This window comes from Phalacrocorax aristotelis, chromosome 2 (assembly GCF_949628215.1).
Source record: "Phalacrocorax aristotelis chromosome 2, bGulAri2.1, whole genome shotgun sequence".
In the NCBI taxonomy this organism is placed as follows: Eukaryota; Metazoa; Chordata; class Aves; order Suliformes; family Phalacrocoracidae; genus Phalacrocorax; species Phalacrocorax aristotelis.
This window is the reverse complement of record NC_134277.1, coordinates 28094373-28112530: the sequence shown is the minus strand read 5'-3', so window position 1 is coordinate 28112530 and position 18158 is coordinate 28094373. Positions and strand designations below refer to the sequence as shown.

The window sequence follows — 18158 nt, the reverse complement described above, 5'->3', positions numbered from 1 at the left end:
CTGTGTATGCTCAGTCTAAGTGGTAGACAAGAATAGTTGTTCGTGCGATTTGCCATTTCTTCAGCACATTATTTAAACCATATTACTGTGCATATTTTTTATTTTGAATGATAGTTAATCTGAGCTATGATTAATTCTTTTAACATTTGGATAATTTAAAAAAGATGTGCACATTGTATTTACATACTAGACATGGCTATATGCAAGTGCTTTTAAATGCAGCTTCTTTCATTTTAGTCATTACCTTCTAGAAAAAAAATAGTTCTTGTTTTGTTGTGGGGAGAGTGAGGGTTGCCCTTTGCATGGTTTGTGTGATTTCAGAACCTAGAGAAGGGCATAGCTGTTGGGCCACATAGTTAAGAAATTAGCAGAAGTTAGAATGACACTCTGTTGAATTTGGGCCAGATGGAGTTGGAATTAGTATTTTTTTAATCCACTTCGTTTTCTTGTTTCAAATTTCTAACTCAGGATCTGTCAGCAAAGCAGAAAGGTTATGCCCTGCAGTACGTATTGTGAACGAGATGCACTTTACCAGAACTAGCTGGGAGTCTAAACTGCCTGCCACTGTTGTGTTTTAAAACTAACTTTCAAAATCAGTTGAGTGATGTCTTCCCAACAAATGGAGACTGACATGTTAAAAACATTGAGCAGTTGTTGATTAACGGAATCGTTCGGTCTGTAGACCTTCTTTATTACCTGGTGCAAAAATAATGATGTGGAGCTCAGACTCTTGACTCAAACAGCATTTAATGGCACTGAAACTGGTAGTTCAGTGGGGTTTTAAAAATGCAAAAGATATCTGCAGTTCTGGTCTTTGGAATCCATGTGTTCTTTGTTTTATGAACTCGTGCCAAAATTGAAGAAGCTTCTGCCAGTCTTTGACTCTTCAATAGTATGTTTTCACTTTCTAAGTACTGGCATGCACATTTTAGTTTCTTTACTTAATTACTAATTCTTCCTTTCACTTCCTTACTTGCTTTACAGTGTTCTTGGCCTGTCAGTATTGCATAAATTGGTGTTGGTGAACGTATTCTTGCAGCAAGAATTGAGCTAGTGTCTGTCTGATGTGCTGCAGTGTTCTGCAGTGGCTGACCTGCTTCCTCTGTTTTCCCTGACCACTAATCTCATGGGGGTGTGGGTTTCTTACCTTGTGAGCTGCAGTTTATTAACTAATACTAAAACTCTTGTCTGCTAATAGCTTAACTGACTGCAGCAGGGTTAAAAATGCCTTCTCTTGAATGTAACAGGACGTACACTGCAAATAACATAACGGGTTAATGTACTGCCTTCCACTTTTAATTTCAGGCTGGAGGATCTCAAGTGATCTTTACCAATCCACTGGAAATTGTCAAGATTCGATTACAGGTGGCTGGAGAAATTACTACTGGTCCACGAGTTAGTGCCCTAACTGTATTACGGGACTTAGGCTTCTTTGGTCTCTACAAGGTATGCTTTTTTCATATCTATCTATCTATCTATCTATCTATCTATCTATCTATCTATCTATCTATCTATCTATCTATCTATCTATCTATCTGTCTATCTATCTGTCTATCTGTCTATCTATCTGTCTATCTGTCTGTCTATCTATCTGTCTATCTATCTATCTATCTTGCGCATTAAAAGCCAATTCTGAACATTTAAAATTGAAACCTCATTTCATTGTTCTCAAAAACTTTCATAGTTGGGTATAATTGAACTATTTAAAAAGATGTTCCTTATTATGTGATATCATATCTTCATTTTTCATTTCTAATTAAGGGAAGAAACTGTCTCGTGTTGCTTGTCTTACTAAGGTTTCTTTTGCCAATTCAGCTGGTGTAAGTACTGTTCATTGAGGATGAGTTTGTGATTCCTGATGTTCTGCCTGGTGTAAAAATAAACTTATTTTCATCTGCTTCATGATATAGAGCTTACAGTTTTGGAGCTGTGCTTTTGGTCTTCTGTGTTTGATTCAGCAACTTTCCCAGATGTCATTGTTAACCTGGTGATGGAAATTAATTGCAGCACAATAATAGTGAAGAAACACAGACAGTGGGAGCCCAGCATACAAATAAACTACTAAAGCAAGCTTCCCCTTGCTAGGTTAGAACAACATTGCCACAAATAACATCAGGAAAAGCTGCTTTTATGAGTGTGTACTCCAGACTCTACAATTCTGCTTCCTACATATCTTGTCTTCACATAGATACATAAATAAGTAGAAATAAAGTTAGGTTTAATGTTAGACTGCAGCAGGATTAGAAACATATTCTGTTGAATCTAATAGGATATATGCTGCAAATAATTTAAAGGATTAACATACTGCCTTCTACTTTTAGATGAAGGATACTAGGTATTTAAAAGAAGGGTAGACGTGGTGCTTGAGGATGTGGTTTAGTGGTGGACTTGGCAGTGATAGGTTAGCAGTTGGACTCGATGATCTTAAGGGTCTTTTCCAACCTTAACAGTTCTATGATTCTATGAATACTTTGAGATAGCTGTTACACACAGTATTGAAAAAAAAACCTGTAATGAATGCCATATACTGCAGAGCACCGTGTAGTGTTTCTTCAGATTCTGCAGTCTACTTCTCGGGGGAAAGTTTTCATGCTACCCATTTGTCCCAGTATTTCCAGTGCAGCAGACAGTATTCCTCTGTTTCTTATTTGCAGCAGTGTAAACTGAAGATGCTTCAAAAACCACCAGATGAGCCCCATCCCCCTCCATCTCCATTTTTAAGCATCCAATCCTTTTAAATTGGTCTGTTAACATTACAAAGTGGAAGCCTGCCTGCGAGTAGATGTATGTATGTTTTGGCCTGGAGAGAAGTTGCAGGTCTGAATAGGATTTAATGGGGACTTGTTTTTCCCTTTAAATTGACTTGCTAATTTTTTAGGTGTTTTACTGAAGCTGATGCTATTGTGTAAACTCCTAGTAAATGGCATTATGGTGTTGATCAGGTCAACATTTACAACTGAAAACATGGATATGGTAAACAGCCTGCAGCCCTGAGGCTGTGCAGAAATGGAGGGCAGCTACTGACTTTTACTTGGACTAGTGAAAATAAAACGTAAACCGAGAAAGAGCGATGAAGTAGTTTACTAAAGTTAGCATTTTTTGGATTTTTTTTCTTCCCTGAATACCCACTCTTGGTGGCTGGGCAGAATTTGCTACATTTTTTTCCATTTTTAAATGGTATTAATGCCTTGGGTCATGTTATGAATTATTTCTGTTTTCTTGAGTAGATACTTGGTGAATATTTGTAAGGAATATACCTGAACAGGAGCTGGTTACCGCACTATGTTGCATTGAAACAGGCAGTTATTAATCACAAACTACACAGTTCTGCTGGTTCATTCATTAAGTCCATTTACCTCCACAAAAAAAGCCACAGAAAGGTTTTGATTTGTTTTTACTCTACTGTTGTCTCTCCTTCCCTCCACTCGACTCCACCATGTATACATGTCCTTTTGTATGTCCAGTTTGGATTAATTGCCTGCAAAAACTTGACTGATTTGACAAAACTAGAGAATTTAACCTGGCAATCACTGTCATCCACCCAATGGAGCACAGACCATGTCAGAAGGCTTGTGTTGAAGTGCACCCTTAGTCACGCCTAGCTCTGTCACTGGGCAGGTTTGTGCTGTTGTCCACCAAACACTTTGGCACTGTAGCTGAAAAAAATGGCAATTCTATCTGTCCCCTCCCCCATATGCCAGCAACTGTGTTGGTGCAGCCACATAATGATCAGGAACAGGAAACTCATTAAAACTAAAACCTCCTCTTTCTTCTGGCTTAGTTTGTTCTGAACCCAGACCAGCTCATTCTGTATCTCCTCAGGATGGTTGTACCCAGGCAAAGGGAGAAATACCTTCATGGCATGGGGAACCCACCAGTCTGTATCAGAGGAGTTTTGTACTGCCTTGAGGTGCTTGTGGAACAGCAGCGTTAGAGGCAAAAGCAGTTGTCTCCCAAATGCTTGTGCTGAAGCTGGCAGTGCTGGTGAGGCCAGGCAGGATTAGTAACTCATTGCATCAAAGTCACCAGCCCCAGTAAATGCTACCCAGAGACATCAGTGGTTTGAAATGGATTTCAGATGAGACTAGATTTGGTAGGTGCTACCTTGTCTGGTGGTGCTTCTAGTAAATTAGTGAATATAACGATCAAGTGAACTTCAAATAATAGTAAGTGTTCTACCAATGAGAACTTAAATATCTTGGTACATTTGGAATGCTTGTACTCTTAATGAGTCAAATTAGCTTTAAAGCTATATAAAACAGGAATGAGGATTTTGTGTCTATCTCAGTACTTTTCATGCTGTCCGCTCTAACATGAACAACTCTTTGCATCTTAAGTCTTTCTTTTGGCTTTGTCTTTTGTGTCTCAAGACACAAGGCTTGCATCTCAAATTCTTATGTATGTACCTATTAGTTAGATCTAAGCAAGACTCCATACATACTGCAGCAGAGGAACACGCGTAGATACTTGTTTTAGAAGACAGTTTCATTTGCGAATCTTGGAGTCTTTTTATAGGCTTAATGGACCTTCATGCTAGGTATTCCAGCTGTTTCAACACTGGTCTATCTTAGCCATGATTTAGGACCAACTGATTAACTTTCTTTTGCAAGTGCTGAAAGCAAAATTATAGACTTTTCATTTACGAATTTTCATTTGAAATAAATCGATATATTTTTTCCCCCTAACTTCTCTTTTTTAAAAATTGTTTTAACAATCAAAAAATTAAATATAATATTTCATTTCATAGTTAATAACAAATTTTTTTTTGTATGGCCTGAATTTATTTTCTGTTGGAATTTTTTTTTTTTCTTTTGTGGCCAAAAGAAAGCAAAACCACTAAAGATTAACTGCCCTGTCAGTTTTGGTTCAAGACCATAATGTTCCTCCTTTTCCACTTGACTTGTTAGAAATTCTTGTAAAACTGCTCTAAGAGGGGTTGACTGTAGTTTTCTACAGCAGTTTCCACCACTGACCACCCAAATAATTCACTTCTGATGTCCAGATTAATGGATATCAAGTGCCTGTAGTGCTGAGTCCCTGGAAAAGGTGAAGATGGCCATGGACTAGATGAGGCCAAGTAGGGCAGGATAGTATGAGAAGCTGGACAGAGGGACAGAATCCTCTATCGCTTACAGAATTTCCATAAAGGTCTCGCTTTGAGATGGGAAAAAGGGATTCCCTCAGCCTAACGGTTGGATGGTGAAATCCACAGAGAGCAAAGATCAGTGATGTGTCTGTACTGCCAGAAGTGGAGAAAATGGGCTTATTATAGAGATAGAATAAATGGAGGGATATCACATATTTACAAGGAAGACGGAGCCCAGAAGACATGATGTTAACCTGTAACTAGTATTACCACAATGATAGTTTGTCAAAATAGGAGCATGGATATTTTTAAACGGTTGGTTTTTTTGTGATGAATGAGAACATTACCAGTCAGTCTGCAAGCTTATAGTAGAGCTGAAGTGTTTCCATTGCTCATCAGTGTGAGTTTGCTTCTGTGTGAATAAGTTACAAACCTCTTAAATCAGGACTGGTCATCCAGTCTGCTGCACGCTAGCTTTTCTGTTTCTCTCGCTCCGCTTTGGTGCTGTTTCGTTTACCATGTTGCAAGGACTGCAGTGAAAATTCTATTTTCTCAGTTCAGAAATAAATCATCTTGAAAGCTGTTCTTACCACCGTAGATTAATCTGGCATTCTCTGCTTAGTTCCCATGAATCTTTTATGCTGAAATTTGGGTGAAAACCTGTAAGAGTCCCATGTAGTAGTTGGCAAGGAAGAATGTACTTTCATTAGTCATAACTGCAGCCAGAAGATGCGAACAATTAGATACATATGTCAGTCTTAGCTTCAAAAGGCAAATTCCTGCATGTCTTAACAGTATCTACTGCTTGTTGTTTGAAGTCTTATATTTTGTATTAATTTCTACCTATGAAGCACTTTCTGTGGATTGTAAAATACAATGCCCACACACCCCTGATATAGGTAATTTCAGTGTTCCCGTCTTGCATTAACAGAGAAAACCAAGGCACAGACAAATAAATCTTATGTCTCATGTCAACAGATTAACAAAGGAAATGCTATATAAACCATTTTTGCATCCAGCTGAGTTAATCTTGTATTGGCTATGAACGTAATTATCCCAGTGTTCTAGGGGATAGCCATTTGAGAATCACTGAGAAGCTGGGTTGTGTAGTTTTGGTGCCCCTCTATGTTAGTGAGATTAATATTCTTTTAGGTCATTCATTGGCATGTTAACATGGTGCTCTACTGTGCTAGTGACACAAAGCAATTCACAGTAGTACTCTGCTGAGATCTCTGCTATGTGCTCCGCTCTACTTGCAGTCTTGATGTTAGAATCAGAATAATTTGTGTTGAAAGCTAGTCCGGAGGTCATCTGGGCAACCCGACCCAGTATTTGACCACCTTCGTGGTTTAAAACAAGCAAAACCAAAAATCCCTCACCCTTTCTCTAATGCCTTATTGGAATTGGCCATGGTCCAGCTTCTGTTCATTGCCTCTAATCCTTCTACTGTGCACCTCCAAGAAGAGTTTTCTTCCCTGCACCCTCCTTTTAAGTAGTTGAAGAGAGCAATAAGGTCTCCCCCTAGCCTGCTCTTCTTGGCGTTGGGCACACTGAGTTCCCTTAGCCTCTCCTCATACACCAGCTGGGCTACCCAGCTGGCTTGACACCCTGTGCCGGGACTCACTCCACTGTGGCAACGTCTTTCTTGTACTGGAAAGACCAGAACTGGACACAGGACTCCAGATGTGGTCTTACCAGTGCTGAAGGGAAGGCAATAATCACTTGTCTTGCACCCTTGCTACTACAGCCCAGGGTGTGGCTGGCTGTCTTCACTGCAAAGAGGCATTGCTGACCCAGACTCAGCTTGGCCGCCAGTACCCTCCAGACCTTTTTCTCCAAAGCTGCTTTCTGGCCTTTTCTGCTGCTTTCTTTTCCTTCCCCACTAAAGACCAGTAGGTCTGGAAAAACAGAGCTTTTTTCACTTTAGCTAATTGTCCCTCATAATAAGGACAGCAATGTAAAGTCAAGCCTTCCTCGCAGACTCACTGTGCCTTCGCTGGGTGTTCAGATACTAGCAGTTCTGTAATGATATAAAGCTTAGAAATAAAATGCATGTTAATTCCAGCAGTTAAAAGATTTGACACATACAGCTCATTAGGCTAACTGCTGGGTTGAACCCCTGTAGTTCTTTAAAGCTAGAAAGCAAATATTTTTTTCTGCCTTTGTCTAAAATTCAGAACTACTTGTGTAAATAAGTATTTTAAAACACTGTACTTCTCAAAACCCAGCTGCTCCTTTGGGGAGGCACATAACAGCACTTTTGCAGAAGGAATTTGTTTCCTCTATTTGTCTTCTTTCTGCCAGTAATTGTTGCTGTGAAAGCACCAGGGCATGGAAGCTTATGACTAGTAAATTCTTCTTTAGCTACAGATGTTCTGTAGATGACAGCTATTCTTGAAAATATAGAGACAACATATCCCAGTCAGGGAAAATACCATTTAACCTAATGCAAAATGTCATTTATGTTGGCGGAAATGGGAAAGGATACACTTCTGTTTTTCAGTATTTTTAATAGATTTTATTTAATTTCTGGTCACAGTTGAATGCTAAAGTAAATGTACAAGATTAGCTAATATATCTTCTGTCTTACACACTAATATGCATAAAGTCCCATTAAAGTCAGTTGGATTTGTATTCTGTTGATTTAAAAGGACATCTTTAAAGTGCTCATGTAAATACACATTGTAAGTACACCAGCTTATTTGGTACATTATAGAAACTCATATCCATATAATATCTGCCATAAAGTGTTTAATAAAATATTACTCTTTTTATAAATAACCGTTGTGAATAGTGCCTTACAGCATAACAGACAGTGCCACTCCATAATTTTGCACAACAAAGTTATTCTGTGGTCCCGAGAAGATGGTAAATAATACGGTAGTAAATGATTCATGGCGGAAAGGATACGTTGGTTGTGGTAATATTTATTATTAAAATTAATAGAAGGTATTTAGCTCAGGTTTGTGCTTTGGCTGATATCACCAACACAGTTTGTATTTCCAAAACTAGTCAGAAAGGCTTCCAAAAGTCTCTTAATTTTTTTTTGACAACTTCATAAATGGGCTTCTAGTGTGTTGACCTGGAAAGTGTAATCTCAGCTGACAGGATGTGTACCAAGCTCCCACCTGGTTGCTTTGATAAAGCTGAGATATTTCACCTCTTGAAGTTGTGAGTTTACAGCAGGATGATAAACATACAAAACAGAGTAGTAAAAGTTTTGAGTTACCTTAATTTGCATCCACCATCCTTATTTGTGACTGCGTTCTCATATGTGAAAACCTGCTCTTCAGAAATTTTCTTTGAAAATAACCAAAAACCTGCCGTTCCAACTAAGAAGTGCTCTAATTTTTGTCTGCAAACTGAATCTGAATTGCTGGCACAGCATTTGAATTCAGTGTTTTATTCCTCTAACTTGATGTGCTAAATCAGTTTCATATTTTGGTTGGTATAAATATATGTGAGTAAAAACCTATAGCAGCTTTTAAGGCAATGTCATTTTACAGTAGAAAAAATTACAGCCCTTGAGAGCAAATGCCTGTAGTGTTTGCCTGACTGTTATAAAACCTGCTAGGTGCTGTTAGGGCTCCGATTGCAAAGGGTTAACTCTGTAGTAAAACCCTAGAAGAATGCAAAATGATCAAGAAATGACATGCTGCCTATTGTTTGTAGCTATAGGATCAAAATAACAATTATACATGCCAAATAAATTCTAAACCTGTAAAGGAGAAAAAGAGGGGGTGGCTATAAGTACAGGTGCCAGAAGCATTAAATAACCCTCTCAGACAAGGTGCACCACTGTTGTCTTGAATGCTGCTAGGTCCCCCCAGTCTGGCATTTTTCCCCCTGCACTAGACAATGTGCATTCACTGCAGGAGACTAGGTTAAGCCTGCGTCTCCCAGACCTGCCGGCTCCTTCTGCCCAACCCGACACAGAGGTGCCTTTGTCAGTGTAATTACCCTCCCCTTGTAGTAGAAATAGTTTGTTTAGAGCCTTATTTGCAGGTAGAGCTGGTATAAGCAGGAATTAGCATGCTAAAGAACCTGCCCCGGCACTGACTTGGCCTTATTTGTCCGAATCGTTGACAATCAGGGTTTTTTCCCCCCGTTGGTTTATTCAGTGAGATACTATCCCAGATTAAGAGCTTTAAGGTTATTAAAGAGGTTGAAGATGGGAGCCAACTGGCTGTTGTGTGAGGGAGGCGCATGTCACGTTGCGTAGGATGTCCCAACAATTTCATGCCTGGCAGGTCTGCACCTTGGCTGCCAGAATAAACTCGGGCGGATGATCCTTACAGCTTTCTGGGGATTGATTAAAACTACTTTTGGCTTTCAGCATGTTGTCCACATCAAAAAGGTGCGAGAAGTAAAATAAATGTTTCTTTTGCTTTTCAAGATACTGTGGCCAATCTCCCTAAGCCTTCCTAATTGGCCTAGGCTGGTTGCGGATGATTAACTTGAAGTTAAATGAGGCCTGCTTTTAAACATGCTTTCCCAGACTTTAAACGGAATGATGGGGGGAAACTTTAGACTGTTGCAATGCTGGACCAGAGCCAAGCTGGGTTATTATTAAAGTGGATCCAAGTTTTGATCCAGGTTTTGTTTACACTGAGCCAACTAAGTTGATGGACATCCCTCCCTCTCCGTGTACCTGAATGCGTATTATTAGTGATGTTAACAATATGCCATTTCTGCCCCATGATAAAGAGCCTTTTAATGAAGGGGGAGAAATATCAGCAGCTTGGGTTGAGTTAAGAGTTGCCGTATTTGGAGTTTATTCATTTCCGTAAGTTATTTTAACTATGTTGAGATATTTCAGAGTATGAAAAAAATGCAGAGGAAAAAATGTGTGCAGTGTTTAATGACAACATTGCAAAGAAAATAAAAGTAATGTGCCCTGAGGGCAAAGGCAGTGAGGAGATTTGCTCTGAGGAAAAGCATGCTCTAAAAATAAATCTTTGAAGAAACCGTGTTGGTCTGTGGAAGTTTCGTTAGTGAGTTTCATAATTTTTCTGTGAGGTAAATACAGTGCAGATGTTTGATCATTAAAAAGCTTTTTTTTCATACAGAACTTGGTAAAACCCTAGTCTTTTCTTTTTATGTGAAGATTAAAGGTGAACTGTAAAATGGGCTTCTGTTGCACAGGAGAGGTCAGAATTCTTGTGTCTCTGGTGAATACAGAAGATCACCTTCTCTGTGCCCTCAAGGTAAAGTGTATGGGCTTTGCAGGTAATTTTGAGAGGAGAATCCAGCCCAGCATCACTTTGTTCTGTGGCTGATAACCCCATTCAACGCAGGTGAACAGTGGAGCGGCTGCAATAGCAGCGCTTCGAGTTCCTTTATGGCATTTTCCTCAGTGTATCTAGAAAGGCATAAGGAGAACGAGCGATTGGCAGCGTAAATCGGACAAATCCAGCTGAGCGACAAGGCAAAGGGTCTTAACAGCAGGCATCATTAACTCCGAAAGGACTGTCAGGGGAAGTGGTCAGTCCTCAGTTTGAAAATGTCAAGAAATAAGCTAAGAAAGTGTGGTGGAAAGCAGCTGGGCTTGGAGCAGGGCATGTTGTGCTCACCATGCTCGGTAACTGAGTCTGTGACGCACAGGAAGTCTGACTAGAAGATCTAACGGCTGTTTTTAGATAAATCTTTATTTTCTCATAGGCATTCTCAGCTTGCAAGCTGTACTGACCAGCATCTCCCATGAACTGGCTCACAGGACCTGGTTTTCCTGTCACACAGTCCTGGTCGCGTGGCCCTGCCTTCCCTTGCTGAAAGGCGACTTTTCAGTTTTTCTGACACTTTGCAGCTCTTGCATCTTTGCTTTGATAACCAGCAACCAACTTGGATAAGCGCTTTATCTGAACTGCTATTATAGTACAAGCTAAGCTTACAGATATGTCCAAGCATATCATTAGATTTAATTAAATTCTGTAGATATTAGTGTGTCCCCTCTGAAATGTCTGGCACTGAACCATGCCCTGGTAGACCTCCGCACAAGAAAAGTACAGTATCAAGGGCACCCCGTGAGGGCTTGTGGGTGAACCTCAAGCCGTTTCATCACAACTCCACCCTCACTTCAAAGAGAAGAGGCTTAGGCTCATCCTCAGACCATTTCTTTCTCAAGCTTGGAAGATTTTACCCATTTTTCCAAAACCACCTCCTGTTTGTGCCTTCCGGCTGGTCTCAGTTAGTGTCACGGCCCTACTCTCTTTTCCTCAATTTATGTTGCATTATCAATTGCAATGTCTGCATAGATGCATGGACCGGGCACTATTTTCCCTGAAGTATTTATTTCAAGTGGGAATGAGAGGGGACAGACCTGTCCTTTGTCTCAATCTTCTTCAGACACATCCTGAGCTCCCACTACATGTGTGTGGCTACAATGTCAACTATTTAAAATTCTGCAAAGGTGTTGTTATGTGTTGGAGTAAACTCTGATATTTTTTCTATTGCCAGCAAGTAACTACAGTACTAGGGAGTGAGAGAGAGCAAGCAGACAAGATAAATACAATGAGAGAAATTTCTGAACCAAGAAACAATACACACACACTTTGGCAGAGTGAAATACATGGATCTCTCCAAATTCTGAGTGAAGGATTGCTTTTTCTATAAGTCCTTTGCAACAAAACAAAAAAATACAATGTTGCTCTCTCCTCTGGTGTTCATAGTTCATCATGTTAAATTTGCTCGTTCTCAGAACTTGTTCTCTTTTTCAACACAGGGTGCTAAGGCGTGCTTTTTGCGTGACATCCCCTTCTCTGCCATTTACTTCCCCTGTTACGCTCATTTGAAAGCTTCACTTGCAAATGAAGATGGGAGGGTCAGCCCTGGAAATCTGCTCTTGGCTGGATCAATAGCTGGTGAGTGCCCGGATTTCTTTTTGCATGCCACTACGTCGCACCTGCAGTGCAATAGTTATGGCAGTGAGAACTATGGAAAGCTCAGAAGAACTGTACGTATTTTGCAACCTTGTGCCCAAAAACCAGAAAGCCACCATGCTGCAGAGTGAGTTGATGTTAAAGATACTGTAAGTTCCTGGTATAATCACAATGTTCAGGAGTAAAAACAAAGGGAAAGATTTAAATGCTGATGTTTTCTCATCATGTGTCGTCGTACTTTGTGAAGTTACTGCACCGTTTTTGTTTGTGGCTGGCTGACTGGTAAAGTTTTGTTGAAATGGTTTATAAATAAAATCATGGCATTTGTGAAATTCTTTATGATCAGAGGAATCTTTCATTTTGGTACGTGGAGTCCAAAGGCCATGCTGGCAATACAGCTCTCCAAACACAATGACATAGCCTGTGACAAAATGATGACAGTTAATTGCTACCCACAGTATCCCATGCAGTTACTTGGCTTTGTGGGGATATAACAATTTTTTTATATTAAACAAAATAGATACAATTTTTTATATCAAACAAAACAAAATCTTGAAAATGTTTCTGTTGTGCCTGTGTTTCAGGTTGCTGATTGCTAGCGTATCCAGATATGACAGAGATGCTGAGTGTGATCTTGAGCACTTGCTTGTTTTAGTCTGCTACATAGTGGATAGGAAAGCCAAATCATGCTTAACTTGTCACAGATGCTTTTAACTTGAGAGCTTGAGAGCCTAAGGGAAAAGACAGAGACATACTTTGTAGCCTAAGCTTCCCTTTGTGTCTGCTGCGTAGCTGGTCCCTGGCACAGCACCCAGCTTGTACACCCAAAGGGGACCACCATTTGGTAGCTGCCTCCTGGAGAGAGCAGCCTGAGAGTCCCGCTCCTGCTGTGTCCAAGGTTTTGCCTTCAGGAAGCAAACGAGCTTGAAAATTTGTGCAACAAGACCTTTTTGGGAGTGTGTAGCAAGCAGGAGGGCTCCCATCAGCGGGTATTTCCATTGTGTTCATTGACTGCTTGGTCTCTCTGAGCTGCACCCAAGTTCTTCCTCCACCCCTGACAGGCTGCTGCTACCTGCTGGGTGAGAAAGATGATGGAATGGCAGGAATCCAGTACAGATAGGTGGCTGGTGGTTTAGCTATGTTTTCTCATCTAATTCTAAGTTTTCTTCTCCCTGGGGAAACTGTTCTTGGTCAAGATTATGCATGGGGCTGTGTCTCCTGAAGGGCCAGTGACCTTTTATAGCCAGTATCTGGGCTTAGGATATAGGCAAAGCCTGACAGTCTGTCTTGTTGAAGCATATAGCTTCATCTCTTTGGGTTTGGTCTGTATTCAGTAGCTCGTAGTCCAGAGAAATTGACCTAGCACTAGGAAAACCAGCTGTGTTCAAATGACTGGTACTTAAAAACCCTTTTCCCCTCCCCTCCCCCACCCCAAACTAGCACCAGCCTCCAGGACCCCCAACAGGAGCTTACAGCCAGCTTATTTCTCACCAATTTTAATGGAACAGAACAATTTTTGAACTTTAGATCATATTTACAGACTTGAAACATAAGCTGGCATTTTTAAGCCAAGTAATTTCTTAGATTTTCCTATTTTTCTCTTTCTAGCCATTGTCAGGTGATTGTAGACTGAGATAACCATCCCTTTGAAGTTCAGGCACAGAAGCAGTCTTTATTGTTGCTGATATGGCTTACCAAACTAGCTATAATGTGAATTTTATCCAGTGCTTCCTGTGAATCCCATCCTAGGTTAACTCTCATGAGCAAATTAGTGTTAAAGATACAACACTCATCATACTGTTTACAAAAACAAGGCATTTCTTTTATTGGGTACAAGTAAAGTGTGGTAGGGGCATATGTGTCCATTGTTTTGCCACAAGAAAGTCAAGGGGAAGACAAAACGAAAACCCCACCACCTCTGAAACGCTGGCTTGGTCTCTGGGCTGATGTCTCTGCTCTGGCCGGCGGATCTCACCTGGCCACTGGACTTCAGACGTGTCCGTGAGCTCTGACCGGGCGTGGGAAACTCCACCTTTCCACAGCCCCATGGTGCCAGGATGTTCAAGCTGGCCGTGCTCAGATGCGCACCTGCGCACTTTGCCAGTGGGCGTTGCTTGTGCTGAGCATATTTTCTTCCTTTTCATTGTTGTTAGGGACACATGCAACATTCACGTTACCTAGCTTGATCTGCTTCTGGCTTTCACTGCTCACCAGATGTCTCAACCTGTTGTGCCACAGCCTTTTCTGAGATGATTCTAATATCAGCTACAGGATCTCTCCTTAATTTGCTCCATCTGCTTATTGCCGCCATGAATTTCCTTCTCCTCCCTCGCTCCTCTTTTTTATTGTCAGCTCCTGCTGTGCCATTTGTCTCATTTTGATTGTAAGCTCCTCACAGGAGCAACCTGTAAATTTTTATTTGTCTGTAAAGTCTTTTGTCCTGTACACATAGTTCCTAAAAACAGGATTAAAAACATCTTTGCAGAATATCCTCAGCAATAGGGAATGAGGAATAAAGAGATGGAAGTCAGCGTGTAGTAAGCAGAATTGTTTCTAAGTATGTCCTTTGGTTTTCCTTGAAAACACTGGTTGGCTTTTGAAGGACAGAAGTCCAGCTTTAAATTGAAGACTCACCAATATCCTGGTGTGGGTAAGGCTAAGCAAAGAGGAATTTCAACATTTCTGGAGATCAGAAACCTTTACTGGGTTATAGCACTTGCCTGCCAGACTGACCACTGTGCAAATTCAGCTCGTGCGTTATTTTGGGGGGGTCCATGAGAGGAAGAGGAGTTCTTATTTTGGTGATACTTACATCTCTCAGAGCAGTCTGCAGGAAGGGTGCTCTGGTGCTTGTAGCCAGACCATGCTGGTTTGGACAAAAGTTGTTACAGAATTATTAAGCCTAAAAAAAAAAAAAGCAAAGGAGATTTATGCATCTACATCTGACCAAGTTGGTTTGGAACAGATGCAGAATGGAAAAGTAATAAAACCATAAGAGACAGTGTCTTCTGGGTGCAGTCTCGTTGCTTTTCTTTTTGGCTTTTTTTTTCAATTCTAAACACGGGCAGTCCCAGTTTGGATAGGAATGATTTTAGAAATACCACCCATTGGTAATTTGGTATTTTTTGCTTTCAGTTGATTATCTGCCAGAGTAAATTTAAATCTTCCTCCAAGTGTTGTGCTGAGGATGTCAGCTGTGGCTTTGCAGCTGAGCAGTCTGCCATTCCTAATGAGAAGTATGACCCTTTTTTTAAACCTTAGCTGTCACGCCGTACTGAGCTTGCATGGTGTTATCTGCTTCTCGGTGACATTGCTGTGTGAGGGGGGTGTGCGTGTGCACGTACAGGCTATTCTAGCACAGTGTGCAACCAGAATGCCAGGAACCACAGAGAGGCGTGAAAAGGAAAGGGAAAGATCGACCTCACCTCCAAAAACTTTGTGCTTATTAACTATGCAAGTTTCTGGTTAGCGCTGAAAACTCCAGCCCGTGCCTCCCTGCTTGGCAGGAAGCATGTGATATGGTTGTTCCTCTAGGAGAAGCTCTCTCTCAGCAAAGCCACGTCCACAACGGCTGCCTCTCGTTGCTCGTTCTCTTTCTCAGCTTCTGCTTAAATCAAGTGTGGCTGGATTCTCCTGATGCAAGGACAGAAGGCATGGTCACCCCTGCGTAAACGAGGTGTGTAGCATATGTGACAAGTCGGTGGTACCCACTGATGATTTTTGTGTTGTGTAGGAATGCCTGCAGCCTCTCTGGTGACCCCTGCAGATGTGATCAAAACAAGGCTACAGGTGGCAGCCCGGGCAGGACAGACCACCTACAGCGGCGTTGTAGACTGCTTTTTGAAGATCCTTCGAGAGGAAGGTCCGAAGGCTCTGTGGAAGGGAGCAGGAGGTGTGTAAGAGATTTTGATTACTAAGTGATTTCTACTTGTGGGTTTTGTCACTTAGAAACTCTTCTTTTTTCTTTCAAGCTCGTGTATTTCGATCTTCTCCTCAGTTTGGTGTAACTCTAGTGACTTACGAGCTACTGCAGAGATGGTTCTACGTGGACTTTGGGGGAGTGTAAGTATGTGGTGTCTGAATCTGCCTGGGACCCTGACGCTGCACCTGGTTCTGTGTAGGTCTTGCTGCTCCTGTGCCAGTCTCAGGGCCTTGGTATTACAGAGGACACATTGCAAAGGCTTTGTAAATACTATTTAAACCACACTGCACTGGTGGAGGCTAGGATGATATTCTGGTACCTGTTTCACAGCAAGGCTTTACCATATTTTATACCACCATTTCAAGCTGGTGACCTGCATTAGTGTAAACAGAGACAGTGAGAGGCTAAGTAATGGGCTGGGGATATAACTGCAGGGGAAAAGTGACGCCTGCCAGGTCAGGATACACTCTGCATTAGTCCTCATTAGTTTGGTAGAGGAGCTGTGCCCCTGATTAGGCGGGGTATTTGACATCCAAGAAAGTCTAAAGGTGTCGCTAAGTCCAAAACCTATTTGTTGGAGCTTCAGCTCTGCCTCCTGTCTTTGTTGACGATGCAGATGGATGTGCAGATTGCTGTTAAATGTGATCCCAGGAGCAGCTGCAGACCATTTACAAAGCTTTGGGGACAGTAGTTTTTGAAAGCCAAACATTAACTGAACTCCACTAGGTTCCTGGATTGGTTGTGCGCTGTGGCAGACTTGTGAACCCCTGCTCCCCCACGCTGCAGTGCTGATGAACGCACTACAAATTTTATCTGGATTTAACCATACACAATCAGCACGAAGGCCCCTAACTGTTCTGGAAGGTTTTAAACCAGGGTATTTCTCATTACATTGTAGCATTTATTTTAGTTACTTACGTACGCTCAGATGTCTCATTCAGCTTAGTTTATGGAGGAGATTTTGGGCATACTGCTTTTACTCTCTGGAAATTAATTTATTATTTTCATTATTTTGCAGAAAACCAGCCGGATCAGAGCCCGTTCCTAAATCCAGGATCACGCTCCCTGCTCCTAACCCTGACCATGTTGGTGGTTATAAATTGGCAGTTGCCACTTTTGCAGGGATTGAAAACAAGTTTGGACTTTACCTACCTCGGTTTAAGCCATCGCCACCTACCTCAAAGGCTGCTGCAGCAGTAGGACCCTAAGTTTATTGCTGTAGGCTTTTTGTTATTAGTTGGGAAAGAGCCACTTTTCTAATTGGTTAATACTTTGTTCCTTTAGCTTCTCATCATATAACAGCTTAGCTTCATTTGAGTTTTAAGGCAATTTTCATCTTAAACGTAATCATTTGTCTTTGTGCTTCCTTAACCAGATCACTGTGAAATTCTTACCAGTTGTTTTAAGTTTGGGACCATGAATGTATTTGTCCACATCTGACATGTGCTTGTGTTGGGAAGACACTAATTTTAGGTTCCGTTTATTGGGGAGGGCTGGGTGAGAGCTGTGAACCAGATCATCTTACAGGCAATGCTCGGTTGTGGATCACCAGGGCGGATGTCGCACATCGTCACTCAAATGGAAAAACTCAGTGGATATCACGGTGCTCAAAGCGGAATGATTCTGACTGTACATGTAAAATGGTTATAAACTTAGTGCGTGTCTGTAGAGGTCAGCAAATGTATACCCGGTACCTAAGTATGCCAGTACAGCTTCAACTTTATAAATATGTACACGCACAAGTTCTGTTTCTGGCTTGTATTATGAAGCTTTTATGTGGAACATGTTTTTGTAATGGAAACCACATTTATAAATGTTTAGCCGTTGTATTATGTTACTGGTATCAAAATGCTCAAAAGAAAGTGTTATTGTCCATAGTCTTTGCACTTTATGGCAGAACTTTTGGCATTCTACTACACATACAAGGAAATTTCATAACTAGGTGCCTATCTTGGGTTGCTGGTGTTTGGAATTCAGTTCATATATGCACTTCTATAGTAAAACGCTGCTTGTTTAAATAACTGCAATAGAAAATTCATGCACTGTATCAATGGTACCTGCCTTAACTGCTGGCTTGTAATTGGCAAATAGGTGGTTTCAGATTCTTATTTACTTCATTGAGTCAAAAGAGATTAAAATACTCTAAAAGAAAAGATTTTACTTAATTTTTGGGTGCCTTGCACAGTGTTTAGAAAATGATGTATTTATGAAGATAGAAATAAACCTTTCAAACAGATGCACACATGGTACTCTGTTACGGAAGAAGCGTAGT

General features: G+C 41.0%; 1 protein-coding gene across 3 annotated transcripts in view; it reads left to right on the top strand.

Annotated features, from left to right (window-relative positions):
- The window catches only part of SLC25A13 (solute carrier family 25 member 13), a 100743-nt gene extending 82621 nt beyond the window's left edge, over positions 1–18122 (top strand). For all 3 annotated transcript variants that reach the window (XM_075082886.1, XM_075082885.1, XM_075082884.1), the window contains 5 exons: positions 1306–1446; positions 11808–11946; positions 15698–15856; positions 15936–16026; positions 16905–18122. In XM_075082886.1, coding sequence (XP_074938987.1) covers positions 1306–1446; positions 11808–11946; positions 15698–15856; positions 15936–16026; positions 16905–17094 — 720 coding nt within the window. In that variant the 3' untranslated portion in view covers positions 17095–18122. The remainder of the gene's footprint in view (positions 1–1305; positions 1447–11807; positions 11947–15697; positions 15857–15935; positions 16027–16904) is intronic.
- Positions 18123–18158: the final 36 nt, after the last annotated feature.